Consider the following 13,164-nt stretch of genomic DNA (forward strand, 5'->3'; position numbering starts at 1 on the left):
CAGTATTCCAGATGTGGTCCCACCATTGCCCTTATACAAGTCTCTTTAACACTCGTTTATTTGACCAAGCTTTTCATCACCTCGCCTACCATCTCCTCCTTTGACTCAGTGTCTATTCTTCCATTGCAAAGCACCCCCTTCCCCTCTGAAACACCTCGGAACAATCTTCTAGGTTAAGGCCCAGTGTAACTCCAAGTTGTTTGCATGGACTGCTCTGTTCCCAAGCCTTGTACATCAATGGCAGTGGCTGCAATTAGCTCAGTTTTGCAGCAAAAGCTTATTTTTGACCTCGAGCCACTTGGGGAGCTCAATGTAGGGATCAACTGGAGCATTAGAACACAGAAGACACATCCATAATATCAGGAACACCAAAGCTCAACCCAGAGAGAGATACAATCCTATGTATTAACAATATAATATTCATTTATTACTAGTTTGCACATTTTTGCTTTTTGGTTCTAAAAAAATGTTTATGTAGTGGCAGTCATACAAAAAATACTAAACAATCCCCCTTCCCTCATAACATGGAGCTGGTCAGAGCTGTTCAGACATAAATCTATATTGAACACCAACTAGAAGAGTTTGGCAAGGGAAGAGAAGGGGGTTGGCGATAGAGTTCATTTAAGCCTAACAAGGTTTTAGCTGAGGAATACCCCATGAGGAGGAGACTCATTTTATAAGGCCGAGTGAAAATTGGGGGAGAGGGGTGGGTTAATGGCCCTGTATTTTGTACAAGCATCACTGATTGGTCTGGGGCCCATTGGCTGATGAATACACAAAAAAAATAACGTAAAAAAAAAAATCTGGGAGCATATTTGTATTAAATGGTGCTGGGAAGATTCCCAAAGAAAAGATAGTATTTTTAGAAAAAAAAAGAGGAACATTGTTGGATGGGTAAGGGGCCAGTTTGGGACACCCCAAAAGATATTTCTACACCTTTCCCCTCCACACACCCCCCAAGTCACAGAGATGAGAAGGGCAGTATTGAGTGCCACCGTTTACATTTTCACCAATGAGTTGTTGTGGGGAGAAAGGGCAATCACTTCCATTCCCCCCCGCCATCACCAGGAGGCGCCGAGGAGGATGCTTCCAGCAGGCCACCTCACTGGGGGGAGGTATCATAAAAGGAAGGGCAAAAGGTGAGAAGGTGTGAAAGGGATCAAGCCCCATGGCCAAGTCTAGTCCAGGCACGGGCCTAGACAGCACTGTGAATCAAGAATCTTCTTAGTGTTCAGTTGCATCTTTATAATCTCAGCCTAGGTTCATCTGTTGGTTCTGAGCAGGATTCTTTCTCTCCAAACCTTAAAACCACAGCACATGGCTTCAGCCAGGAACACCTGGGCTTGGGGATATCTCCCCATTACTGTGGCCAGCGTTAAGAGTCATTCCATTCCATGGAGACCCAAGACCTGCCTGAGAGAAGAGCTCAGACGCAATCTTACGATGATAATTCAAAAGGAACCTTCTCATGGAGGGTTTTATGCTCCCTCGACCATTTTGATTGGAAGTGACTGTCTAAAAGTTAAACTTTGTGCTTGCGTTAGGGGCTCAAAGGCATGACTCTTCCATTTAAGACACGGGGATTACATCACCCTCCCCACCCTGTAAAACTCAACAAAGGACTTTGCCCTTAGGGATGCTGCAAAAGCCCCTCTTCCCATCTAACTGAAGAAAAGCCTGGCTTTAGGGAAGACATTTTTAATGTTGATGGCAAGGGAAGAGAAGGGGAGGGGAGGGAGAGCATGAGCAAGAGGACGAGGAAGAGCAAGTGCAAGACGAAAAGAATTTACAAAAATAACTTTCCCTTTTTCTTTTAAAATGGAAATCCAGTTTAACGTCGCTCCAGAGACTGACACCAGCTTGGGCCCAAAGATCTGCCTTTCGAGAGCGTCCCCAGCCTCGAGTGCCCGTGAGCCACGAGCGCTCACTCCCGCTTGCGGAGGATGACATACATTATGCTGCTGAGCAGTGTCAAGGGGAAGCAGATCCAAGCCAGGATGTAAGAGGACCCGTACCCGTTACTCTGGTCGTTGTGGTGGAAGTGGACGGTGTAGACACTTGCTGCAGTCATCACGCAGAGACCTGGAACAGGACACAAACACCGTTAGACAGGGCAAGACAGCCTCTGCCTTGGCAAGGGGCAACTGTGCAAACGTTGAAATCATCAAAAATACACCTCAGTGGGAGTAAAATATTTTCCAGGTTTCTCCAACATCACGCTGCTCTCTGTAGGATAATGGAAATAATACAGCCAGACTTTGTGGGGAGATGAATGATAAAGAGTTACTTAAGGCTTTGTCGAAGAAGAATTATGATATCAACTCAGCAATGTTGAGCTACATCGCTCCACAATGGCATGGCTGCTTCTCAGCTTCCATTGCGAAGATGACTGCGGACTCAGCTTCCTCTTCATCAGCACACAGTTACGCCATGTCTCAAAGCAGCAGATATAGAGTGTATAAAGTGACAAGGAGGAGGGTGGCAAATCAAACCAGAAACTATAATCAATAACATAGAGTACATGATTTAGCAGCACTCCCAGACAGGGGAATCAGTGTGGATTCATGACCAGGACCAAAAAGGCCAGGTTTGGAGGTCTTAAAAAATAATTGAGGTTTTCCATTCCATTACCCCGAGCTCTGGGCCCCTTTCACGTGTTGATCGCTTTCATAGGAAAGCTTCCTGAAACCAGTTGGCCTCCAGTCAGGGTGAACCAACCATGGACACGATTAATTCAGGGTTCAGATCTACCTTCATAACCTCTAGGAGGTCAGCTCAAGGAAGAGGTCATTAGACATAGGAGGTATGTTGGGACGGGGGTGGGGGAGGGGATGGTGGAGGTGGGGAGAGTGTTTCCAATATACAGAAGGGAGGGTAAAGGCTGAAAGCTAAAAGCTGCCCTTCTTGTGACAAAACCACACAATGATGCACTTAGTTTTCAATGCAGTTTAAGGATGGCAATATTCATAAATTTTGCTTGACCCCTTTGGTACAAGTGTGATGTTTATGTTTTAGGATGGTATCTGCAACTTTAAATGTAGGTAAATGAAATGAGTCATGGGACTTATGCTAGAGTCGGTCTAACAATAAATCTGGGTGGTTTAATTGTTAGGTGAAAGAGAGTCACGGGGTGTCACTGAGGTGGAGATGCTAAATGTTAACATCTGGGGACAATGACAGTTGTTTTTAAGTCCACAATGAGAAGGCCCCAATCTCCTAAAACCCAGAAAGGTGTCGTCAGTATTGAATTGTAAATAGTCGTACTAGAACCTGTCCCTTTATTTCTAAAATGAAAATCAATGGTGATAAGAGGTAGCTGATTAACATTTCTATCTGGATACAGGGATAGGTTGTTTCCTGTTGCCATGACATGGAAGGTAGATATCAGATTACAGACTGCCCTATAAACCCCAAATATGGTTTTCAACCTTCCAGGATTGGCCTGGGGGTTCCAGAGATTGAAGATCAATCTCCACGAAATAGTTCTGTGCGTTCCTGGAGTAAAATCATAGAGGCATTAAAAAAGATAGTTTTATTAAAAGTTTCTTTGAACATCTTGCTTTACCAAATATAAAATCATTGAAAACAGCGGGGGCAGGGTAACGACTGTTTGTCTGACCAGTCAGGCATCATTCAATTGGTTAATGAGCCTTTTTGCTTTCTAATTGGCGTAGGAAGGCAGTGCATCACAAAAGATGGATATGTTGGCCAACTAGTGGCTGGAGCATGGGGGTAAGGCAAGCGGTGAAACCTCCAGGAATATATTTAATCACAGTTGGCAACCCTAACCCAGAGAGATCACAGACAGAAGAGCAGTTGCAGCTTTTGGTCTTGAGGGATCTGCTGCCGACTGGGAGGAGGAGAGCAAGAAGCTGGATGTTAGCCAGATCTGCACTTTAAGCAGAGAAAATGCCGACCAGCATTCACCATGTGAAATGCAGATAGAGCTTACACCCAGTCTGAATACCTAATTCACAAGCAGTTAAAACACGGCTGGAGGGTTTGCCGAGTTGAAATTGGAGGAGGAATCCCCAGGGAAATCTCTCATGGTGAAAGACAGCATTGGGAAAGGGAAAGAACAGAAATAAACTCTTGGGAGCTGCAAAACACTTTGGATGTCTGCTTAAGAGACTGAGTAACCTAACAGAATTGAGGTTTTCGGTTGTAATTTAAGACAGAAAGGATCAGATGCTTTTTGAGTTTAAAGTATAAATTGCATATGAAAAGAAAAGTGTTTAATTAATAGGGCTATGTCTTTAGTCATTGCTACAGTAAAATTTCCTTTAAAACATGAAATCTTGATGGTTTCAATAGCTAGAAGTTTAAATTTCTCTTTAAACCATTACTGGTCTCTACAGCGATCGTACCAACTTTGTCAATCAGTATTAATTGCCCTGGAATTTTAATAGGCGGGTGGAATGTACATGGAATGTGAATTTTTAAACAATTCATCCATGGGATGTGGGCTTTGCTGGCCAGGCGAGAATTTATTGCCCATCCTTAATTGCCCTTGAGAAGGTGATGGTGAGCCACTTCCTTGAACTGCTGCAGTCCATGTGGTGTAGGTACACCCACAGTGCTGTTAGGGAGGGAGTTCCAAGATTTTGACCCAGCGACAGTGAAGGAACGGCCGATATATTTCCAAGTCAGGATGGTGAGTGGTTTGGAGGGGAACTTCCAGGAGGTGGTGTTCCCATTTGTCTTCTGCTTGTCCTTCTAGATGGTAGTGGTCGTGGGTTTGGAAGGTGCTGTGAAAGGAGGCTTGGTAAGTTCCTGCAGTACATCTTGTAGATGGTACACGCTGCTGCCACTGTGCATCGGTGGTGGAGGGAGTGAATGTTTGTGGATGTGGTGCCAATCAAGCAGCTGCTTTGTCCTGGATGGTGTCAAGTTTCTTGAGTGATGTGGGAGCTGCACCCATCCAGGCAAGTGGGGAGTATTCCATCACACTCCTGACTTGTGCCCTGTAGATGGTGGACAGGCTTTGGGGAATCAAGAGGAAAAGTTACTCTCCACAGGATTCCTAGCCTTTGACCTGCTGTTGTAACTGCAATATTTATGTGGCTAGTCCAGCCCAATTTCTGGTCAATGGGAGACTAGATGGGGTTGAACAGTATTTTCATTTCCAGCGTGTGTGTGTCGCCACCACAGCCAAGAGGGCCTGGCCGAGATTGCTCTGCACATGCGCAATGGTTTGTGCATCATTCCATAGCGCCTGGGGTGGAAAACTGGCAGTATCGATGTGTGCCTGCACCCATGTTGTCACTATGCATCACTGATGAAGGGTTGAGGTGAGATGCCCTCTCCCCAACTGCTGATTCAAAGGTGGCCGTGAGACCGAATGGATAAGGCACTGACATCAGTGTAAATCATGTGATGTTATCAGACAGCTGCAGGTTTGTGTCCTGCCTTGGTCCATTTTACACTGATAGTTGGTTTAACCTGATGAAATGGAAACCCGTCCGCACTCATGAGCTGAAAGCGCTGGTTTTCCTGCTGAACATTGCAAGGCTCTTTAGTAAATTATTTTCTTGCTGTTTCATTAATTCATTTCTCACTCATCTTTGTATTTGGTTTAGTTTCTAACAAATAAACAGGATCCAATTCACCCCAATAAATTAATGATTGGGGTGCCTCTAATTCCAGTTTTTCAGGTACACCCTTGCTAGTGTTTCAAGTGACTGCATTTGTCGGGGAATGTCTAGGAAGTAGTGAGCTTTTCTACCTGGGGTTTCTGAGGATGTGCATCTTTGATATTTTAAATAAAGGGACTGCACTCTGACTGAATTCTTTTATCCCATCTTGCAACTGTAGTCCCCAGGTGGTCTTTCAAGAGTGAATGTTGCACCAACTTACAGGAGAGCAGCTGAAAAAGTCCAGTGAAGATAAATCGATTTCCTTTCTTCAATGAGAAGAGCTGGCAGATGAAGATGAGCAGCCCGCAGCAGGAGAAGATCACAGCCAGCACCATGGCGGCCTGGACAGTCTGCAAGTATTCTGGAGGCAAAACAGATCAAACGTTACAGGTCACCACATGACAAAGGAACCTCCTGGAGACTATTAAATTAACCAGCTGCCTCTGGTTTTAAGTAGCAGTCAAGAGCACTTTTCCCACTATATTAATAACAAAAGAGAATGTGGGAGATTCTATCCTCTTCCCCGCTCCTGGCCATATCTTTCCCAGAGCTGGTCCCAAAGCTGCACCACCATCAGCATCAACATCCATCCTATGTTGCAGCAGCCCCTCAACCAGCATCTCCTAAACCGCAAATGGTGGGGTTATGAGCTCCTCCACCTATGAGACCGTGCCATGCACCGGAACTGAGGCCCAGGCAATGTCTAGCCCTTCCCTTGCCCTGCTCTCTCTCTCACTGGGCCATGGCCACCAGCTGATGGTCACTTCACTGAGCCTTCTGTAACCAGGGAATATATAGAGATAAAAACAGAGATAAAAACATAAAAACAAAAAAATATATAGAGAGCTTGGCTGAGATCTCAAGTGCCCAGCAACTGTCCCATTATGTTCCAAGCCTGTTCACGTAAAGCCTGGCCCTGACCATGAACCTAGCAGCGATGCCTCCACTGTTGAGCTGCAACCTGTCTGAGCCCAACCCTGTCACCCTGGCACTGCAGAGTGACATGGACTCCAACAGCAGCCACCTCAAGACCTTAGCTTGTACCTCCGTTGCTTCCTGGCCAAGGTCCATGAGCTGGAGTGACTCAAATGAAGTAATGGACTGGTGAGCACATAAAATAACATTTTTACAAAGCACTTCTCAAAAAAACCCCCACAGTTTTCCACGTTTATATGATGCATTACATGTTGATCTGTTATGTGAGCTTTATTAATTATACTGAATGTTGCTATGTTGTTTTGTTTTTGTTGGCATCTGGAGTTGCATTAATTTTCAAGTGTTAAAATAGCGTCATGTCAGAAAATAATTTAGGAAGTGCTGGTCTAGACTGAGGATGAACGACTAAGGTGCTAATAGCTTCCCTGGAAGAAATAAACAATGTACTTGAAAAACTTAGTAGGTCTAGCAGCATCTATGGATAGAGAAACAGAGTTAACGTTTTGAGTCCAATAACACTCTTCAGAACTAAAGAGAGGAAGAAAAGTGAAGGGTTTCATGCTGTTGAGAAAGTTGGTTGGAGTGGGGGGTGGTGGGGAAAGAGTCAGGTGGGGCAAAAGGGAAAGTCAGGGATGTGTTAGAGGATGAGGGGGATTAAATGACAAAGATTTCATGGAACAAAAGGCAAAGAGAGTGGCTATTGTAGTAGTAAGGGAACAAAACATGGGTCCAGAGTAGGTGTTAATAGCAGGATAAAGGGCAGCACTGTCTGAAAGCAAAACATGTCAACAAGATACAGACTGGCACGGTGGGGGGGCAGACAGACTTCACGGTCTGAAGTTGTTGAGCTTAACGTTGAGTCCGGAAGGCTGTATAGTACCTAACCGAAGGATGAGGTGCTGTTCCTCAAGGTTGCATTGTGTTTCACTGGAACATTGGCCGAGGACAGGGATGTCAGCACAAGAGCAAAACGGTGAACTGAAATGGCAGGAAGCCAGGTGGTCAGGGTCATGGGTGCGGACTGAATGGAGCCATTCCCCAAAGTGGTCGCCCAGTCTGCATTTGGTCTCCCCGATGCAGAGGAGAGATAGCTTCCCTCGATGGCCCGCGTGGTTAGCGTATCCTCCAGGTGAGCCACATTGAAAAAAAAAGAGAGAGCTTGGGGCCCTGGATTCGAACACTGCTGATGTCAGTAAGAGTCCCCTTCCAGAGCGGAATCAGCCTCTGCCAGGACTCCGGGTGTCACAGTCCATAAAGCTAATTCACCTGCAGAGGTGGAACCTCTGGAAAACAAATCTGTGAGGGGAAGGAAGGGAGAGACTGACACTGTCTGCAGGCCACGTTCAGTTATAAGCCATTCCCTAGATATTGTCAACTCTCAAGAAGGTATTATCCAAAATATTCTACAGACATCAATGAGAAGACTCGTCCCTTCAACACAGTCAAGGTTTAAACCTAGAGTATGCAAATTAAGCATAGCCACCTGTTTTAGTAAGTAAAATCTAAATAGCTGCACCTCAGTCCCTTCTTTGTTTAACCTGCAACTTTTAAAAAAATCTTTTCGTGGGATGTGGGCGCTGCTGGCTAGACCAGCATTTATTGCCCATCCCTAATTGCCCTTGAGAAGCTCCCTTCTTGAACCGCTGCAGTCCATGTGGTGTAGGTACACCCCCTGGTGCCGTTACGGAAGGAGTTCCAGGCTTTCGACCCAGCGACAGCAAAGGAGCGGTGATATATTTCCAAGTCAGGACGGTGTGAGGCTTGGAGGGGAACTTGCAGTTGCAATTATAGCCCATTCAGTGACCCTATTTCAGTTCAAAGAGTGCACAGCCCCAGAGTTACCGAACGAATGTTGATTTGCTCCCTGTAAATGGAGATTGTTGCTCCAAGTGACCAGCGGGTGGCACCAGTGTGTCACTGTGTTAACAAGCCAGGAAAAATGTTCCAGGCTAAGTCGGGAATTTCCTGCTCAGATTATATTCAAGGAGAGGAACACGCGCCAAAAAAACAAGACAGTCTGAGAGGAAAACATTGGCTGCAGTTCACGGGGTGAGAAAGCAGGATGTACGCAGCTCGAGAAATTTGGAGAGAGAAAAAAAAAGTGTGTTTGAGACTGAGGGATGGAATGTGCCAGAAGAGGGGGGTGGACGTGGGATGAATGGGAAAGATCCAGAATGTTGTTTGTGAGGGGGAGAGGGGAGCGCGAGGGGAGGTGGGGAGCAAAGAGAGAGAGATCGAGCCAGGGTAACCAACTCGTGTGAGAGAAAATAAGAGGCCCTTCGGCTGGGGGCGGTGGTGAGTGGGGGGGCGGGTGAGGAGGGGTTGGTTGTGATGGGGGTGTTGCCAGCGGCTACCAGGGGCAGTTGTGGTCAACAGCCACAGTGCGTACACTTTAAAATAAAAGAGGTAAACTGCAAGAGGAATCACCTAGGCTCAGTCTCCCACAGGCTATCCCACCAACATAGGAAATAGAAGAAGGCCATTCGGTCCCTCGAGCCTGCTCAGCCATTCTATACTATCATGGCCAATCTGTTTTGTATTTCTAAACCCACATTCCCGTCTACCCCCTGATAACCTTTGACTCCAATGTATAAACAATTAAAATCAGGGGCAATCCCTTAAAATACAAGACGCCCTCAAGTAGCCATATAGGTACTGTGGCTACAGGAGCAGGTCAGAGGCTAGGAATCCTCCTGACTCCCCAAAGCCTGTCCACCATCAACAAGGCACAAGTCAGGAATGTGATGGAATACTCTCCGGTTGTCTGGATGAGTGCAGCTCCCACAACACTCAAGGAGCTCGACACCATTGATGACAAAGCAGCCCCGCTTGATTGGCACCCCACCCGCCACCTTAAACATTTAATCCCCCATCCACCGACACACAGTAGCAGCAGAATGTACCATCTACAAGGTGCGCTGCAGGAACATACCAAGGCTCCTTAGACAACACCTTCCATGACCTCTACCAGCTAGAAGGACAAGGGCAGCAGACACATGGGAACACCACCACCTGGACTTTCTCCTCCAAGCCACTCACCATCCTGACTTGGAAATATATCGGCCGTTCCTTCACTGTCACTGGGTCAAAATCCTGGAACTCCCTCCCTAACAGCACTGTGGGTGTACCTACACCACATGGACTGCAGAGGTTCAAGAAGGCAGCTCACCATCACCTTCTCAAGGGCAACTAGGGATGGGCAATAAATGCTGGGCCCAGCCAGAGGCACTCAAATCCCATAAAATCATAAAAAAGTGACCTCAAATTTGGGGAAGGGGGCGGGTGGGGAAGTGAGTATGGATGAGTGAGCAAGGAGACAGAGGAAGGAAGGACATCACAGATGGTGGGCGGAGAGGGAGAAGCCATGAGTAGCAGTAAACTGACCACAATAGGCATGTCAAGATAAGCTCAAAGATCCCCCTCCTCCCCCTGGGAGAGCACCGACCCTTGCTGTTGTTCAGGATCGAAAGGTGCTGGCACTTTTATCCGAGTATCCATTCCATAACTGGGCACCTGACCAGTGAGGGGTCAGAAGGCCATTTGATCTCACCAACCCTCACAACCCAAGCTGACCCGCTCTATGCCCTATTTCAACGCCCACTTCCCAGCAACAGCCAGGGGCAGGAAGCAGATCATCAGGCCCTGGTTGAGAGTCTCTGTCACCAAGCTGCCATTCTTAGATATGCCTCATTCCTTCTTTTATTCTGTCATGGGTTGTGGGCATCGCTGGCAAGTCCGGCATTTGTTGGCCGTCCCTAATTGCCCTTGAACCACAATAGACATGTCAAAATAACCTCAGATCCCCTCCGCCCTCGTGGGGGCACCAACTCTTGCTGGTGTTCAGCCTTATCAGAGGGCAGTTAAGTGGATCTGGAGTCACATGTAGGCCAGATCAGCTAAGGGTGGCAGATTTCCTTCCCTAAAGGGCATTAAGTGAACCAGATGAGCTTTTACAACAACTGACGATAGCCTCATGGTCACCATCACTGAAACTAGCTTTCAATTCCAGATTTATTAATTGAATTTAAATTCCAGCTACCATCATGGATTCCCAACCCTGTGTCCCAGACCATTTGCCTGGCCCCTCTGGATTATTGTCCACTAACTTTACCACTGCGCCACCATCTCTCCTTATTCAAGAGCCAATACATGATTAGAAGCCGAGTTACAGGGGCTGTGGGCAAAGGCTCCTGGCATTAATGTGATATCCACCACCACCGCCCCCCCAGTCCACCGCCCAGTGAGGTGCGAGATCCAAGAGCTTCTCTCAAACTTACCTTCCTTGTCTTTATAGCTAATGTCTTCACAACTGCTGTTTTGATAGAAGCACTGTTTCCAGATGTCCGTGCAGTAATCCTTGCCTATCCACCAAGCCTGGGAACGGGAAAAAAACCATCACTACAAACACCAGCAAGTGGGGCACAGAGGAGCTGGAAATACAAGTCCCAGAGCAACAGTAGCTTGCGCTGGGAGTTGACTGTGACGTAGTGAGCTCCCTAGCCCAGCTACAACATCCTTTCATCACCTTAATTGCCAGAATCTTTTGCCGTCAAGCGATATCAGAGCAGGTGGATTCAATACTTACATTGTGAGCTGTGGAGATGAGGAGGAGGATGATTGCAGTCAGATGCAGCAGAAAGATTGAGGTTAGCAACAGCAGCATGGTGGATCCAAGGAGTGGTCTTCAAATTAAGTGCTTTAGAAGAGTAACACTACAAAAGAGGACATCACAGTTAGGACATTATACAAGCAAAAAATATATTATAAAATTATAAATAATCCAGTTGTTAACTCTTCTTTTTAAGACTGGTAGATATGCCCTTATTCCCATGACTCACTAAACCTTTCCCCAAATATCCAGGTAACATCCCAGGCCCAGGGATCGATGTGAAAGTCCACATGGTATACGTGAGCTACTGGCCACACTACTCAGCCTCACGCTGGAAGATAGTTAGAACATGGCCCCTCCCACCCCACTTGCCAGTCACCCTCCCATTACTGTCATAGCAACGGATGTCATCATCCTCAATATGAACGCCCGACAGCCTCCAACATACAGTTGGTGCTTCCCCCGATTATTCAAACACAACCGAAATAGAAATACTCAGCTGAAGCATTTTCATATGTATCAGATCTCACTGTACACACAAAACAATTACTCGCGGGATGCTAGCATCTCCCAGTTGGTCACATCGCTAGGTTGGCACTGTCTCCAGCGCCAAAGGCAAAAAGCCCACACGTTGACAAGCCCCTGTAAAATTTTGAATGAACAATTAAATATTTCTAAGCAGTACATTAAGGCCCAAAGTGACCAAGCTTGAAGAGCTCTTGGCCGACAGCTCCAACTGTATACACCCCAATGTGCCTCCTTTGTTAACACATTCCTCCCCCACCCACAGAACAATTGAGGAATGGAATTATCTTCCACAGGCCTTAATCACAATGCCATCCAAGGATTCATTTAAGGAAAAACTGTCAGACTATTTTTGGATTAACATGACCATTGACTGCGCTCATTGTGTGCATCTTGTGAAAATTGCCTGGTGGAAGACTACTAAGTGCCAAGTAGAAACTAACAAATTTGTGGCAGAGCATCTGTGGATAAGGAATACTAGAGTTTAGATTGAAACAGGTGTGAATTAATTTGACAGGTGCCTCTGCATCACAGCTTGACACCACTCAATACTCGTAACCTGACCTGTCATTGGTAACAAAGACCCACAGAACTATGAGTCTGCCGGTACTTATTGTGAGCACTGTCGCCTCCTGGTGACCAGATGACACCAACAACCCATGAGCCCTAACCCCACCATGGCTAATATTGCGACTAGGTTCAATAAAGCTTGCAGACGGACTCCGAATTCCGTCATATCAAGCAAGAAACAGAAAAGGAAGAACTTGCATTCCTACAGCGTTTTTCACCACCTCGGAATGTTCTGGAGGTGCTTTGCAGCCATTGACCTGGTTTAGAAGTGTTGTTGCTGGCTGTTTTGCAGCAAGCATGATGGTTGGCTGGATGTGACAAATGCTGTGCCAAAGGGATCAGTCCTAGGGCCTCAACTCTTTACAATTTATATAAATGGATGAAAGGGCTGATGCTAAGTTTTCTGATGACATGAAGGTAGGAAGGAAACTAAACTGTGACGAGGACAAAAGCCAAAGGGAGGTTAAGTGAGTGAGCAAAGACCTGGCAAATGGAGTAGAATGTGGGAAGCTGTGACGTTGCCCATTTTGGCAGGAAGAATAAAGCAGCTTATTATCTAAATGGTGAGAGATTACAGGGCTCTGAGATGCAGAAGGATCTGGGTGTCCTAATGCATGAATCACAAAAGGCAAGTGCAGCAAATGATTAGCCAAGCTAATAGAATGTAATTCATTGTGCGGGAAATTGAATACAAAAGTGGGGAGGTTATGCTTCAGTTATACAGGTTGCTAGTGAGACCACGTCTGGATTACTGTGTACAGTATTGGTCTGCTTATTAAGGGAAGATGTTAATGCATTAGCAGTTCAGAGAAGGTTTACTAGATTCCTCTCCACAGATGCTTTCAGACCTGCTGAGTTTTTCCAGGTATTTTTTGATTTTGTTTTGGA

The 13,164-nt window shown here is 46.2% G+C and overlaps 1 protein-coding gene across 5 annotated transcripts in view; it reads right to left on the reverse strand.

The window, feature by feature from the left end:
* Window positions 1-405: 405 nt before the first annotated feature.
* The window catches only part of LOC121271543 (peripheral myelin protein 22-like), a 57,316-nt gene continuing 44,557 nt past the window's right edge, over window positions 406-13,164 (reverse strand). For 3 of the 5 annotated variants that reach the window (XM_041177529.1, XM_041177533.1, XM_041177531.1), the window contains exons 2-5: window positions 11,158-11,284; window positions 10,850-10,946; window positions 5,857-5,997; window positions 406-2,082 (exon numbers count right to left, since the gene is read on the reverse strand). In XM_041177529.1, coding sequence (XP_041033463.1) covers window positions 1,925-2,082; window positions 5,857-5,997; window positions 10,850-10,946; window positions 11,158-11,235 — 474 coding nt within the window. In that variant the 5' untranslated portion in view covers window positions 11,236-11,284 and the 3' untranslated portion in view covers window positions 406-1,924. Of the gene's footprint in view, window positions 2,083-5,856; window positions 5,998-10,849; window positions 10,947-11,157; window positions 11,285-11,410; window positions 11,536-13,164 lie in introns of those variants that run through there. The other 2 variants (XM_041177532.1, XM_041177534.1) reach the window with 2 other exon arrangements.

The sequence above is a fragment of the Carcharodon carcharias genome, chromosome 31 (genome assembly GCF_017639515.1).
Source record: "Carcharodon carcharias isolate sCarCar2 chromosome 31, sCarCar2.pri, whole genome shotgun sequence".
NCBI lineage: Eukaryota > Metazoa > Chordata > Chondrichthyes > Lamniformes > Lamnidae > Carcharodon > Carcharodon carcharias.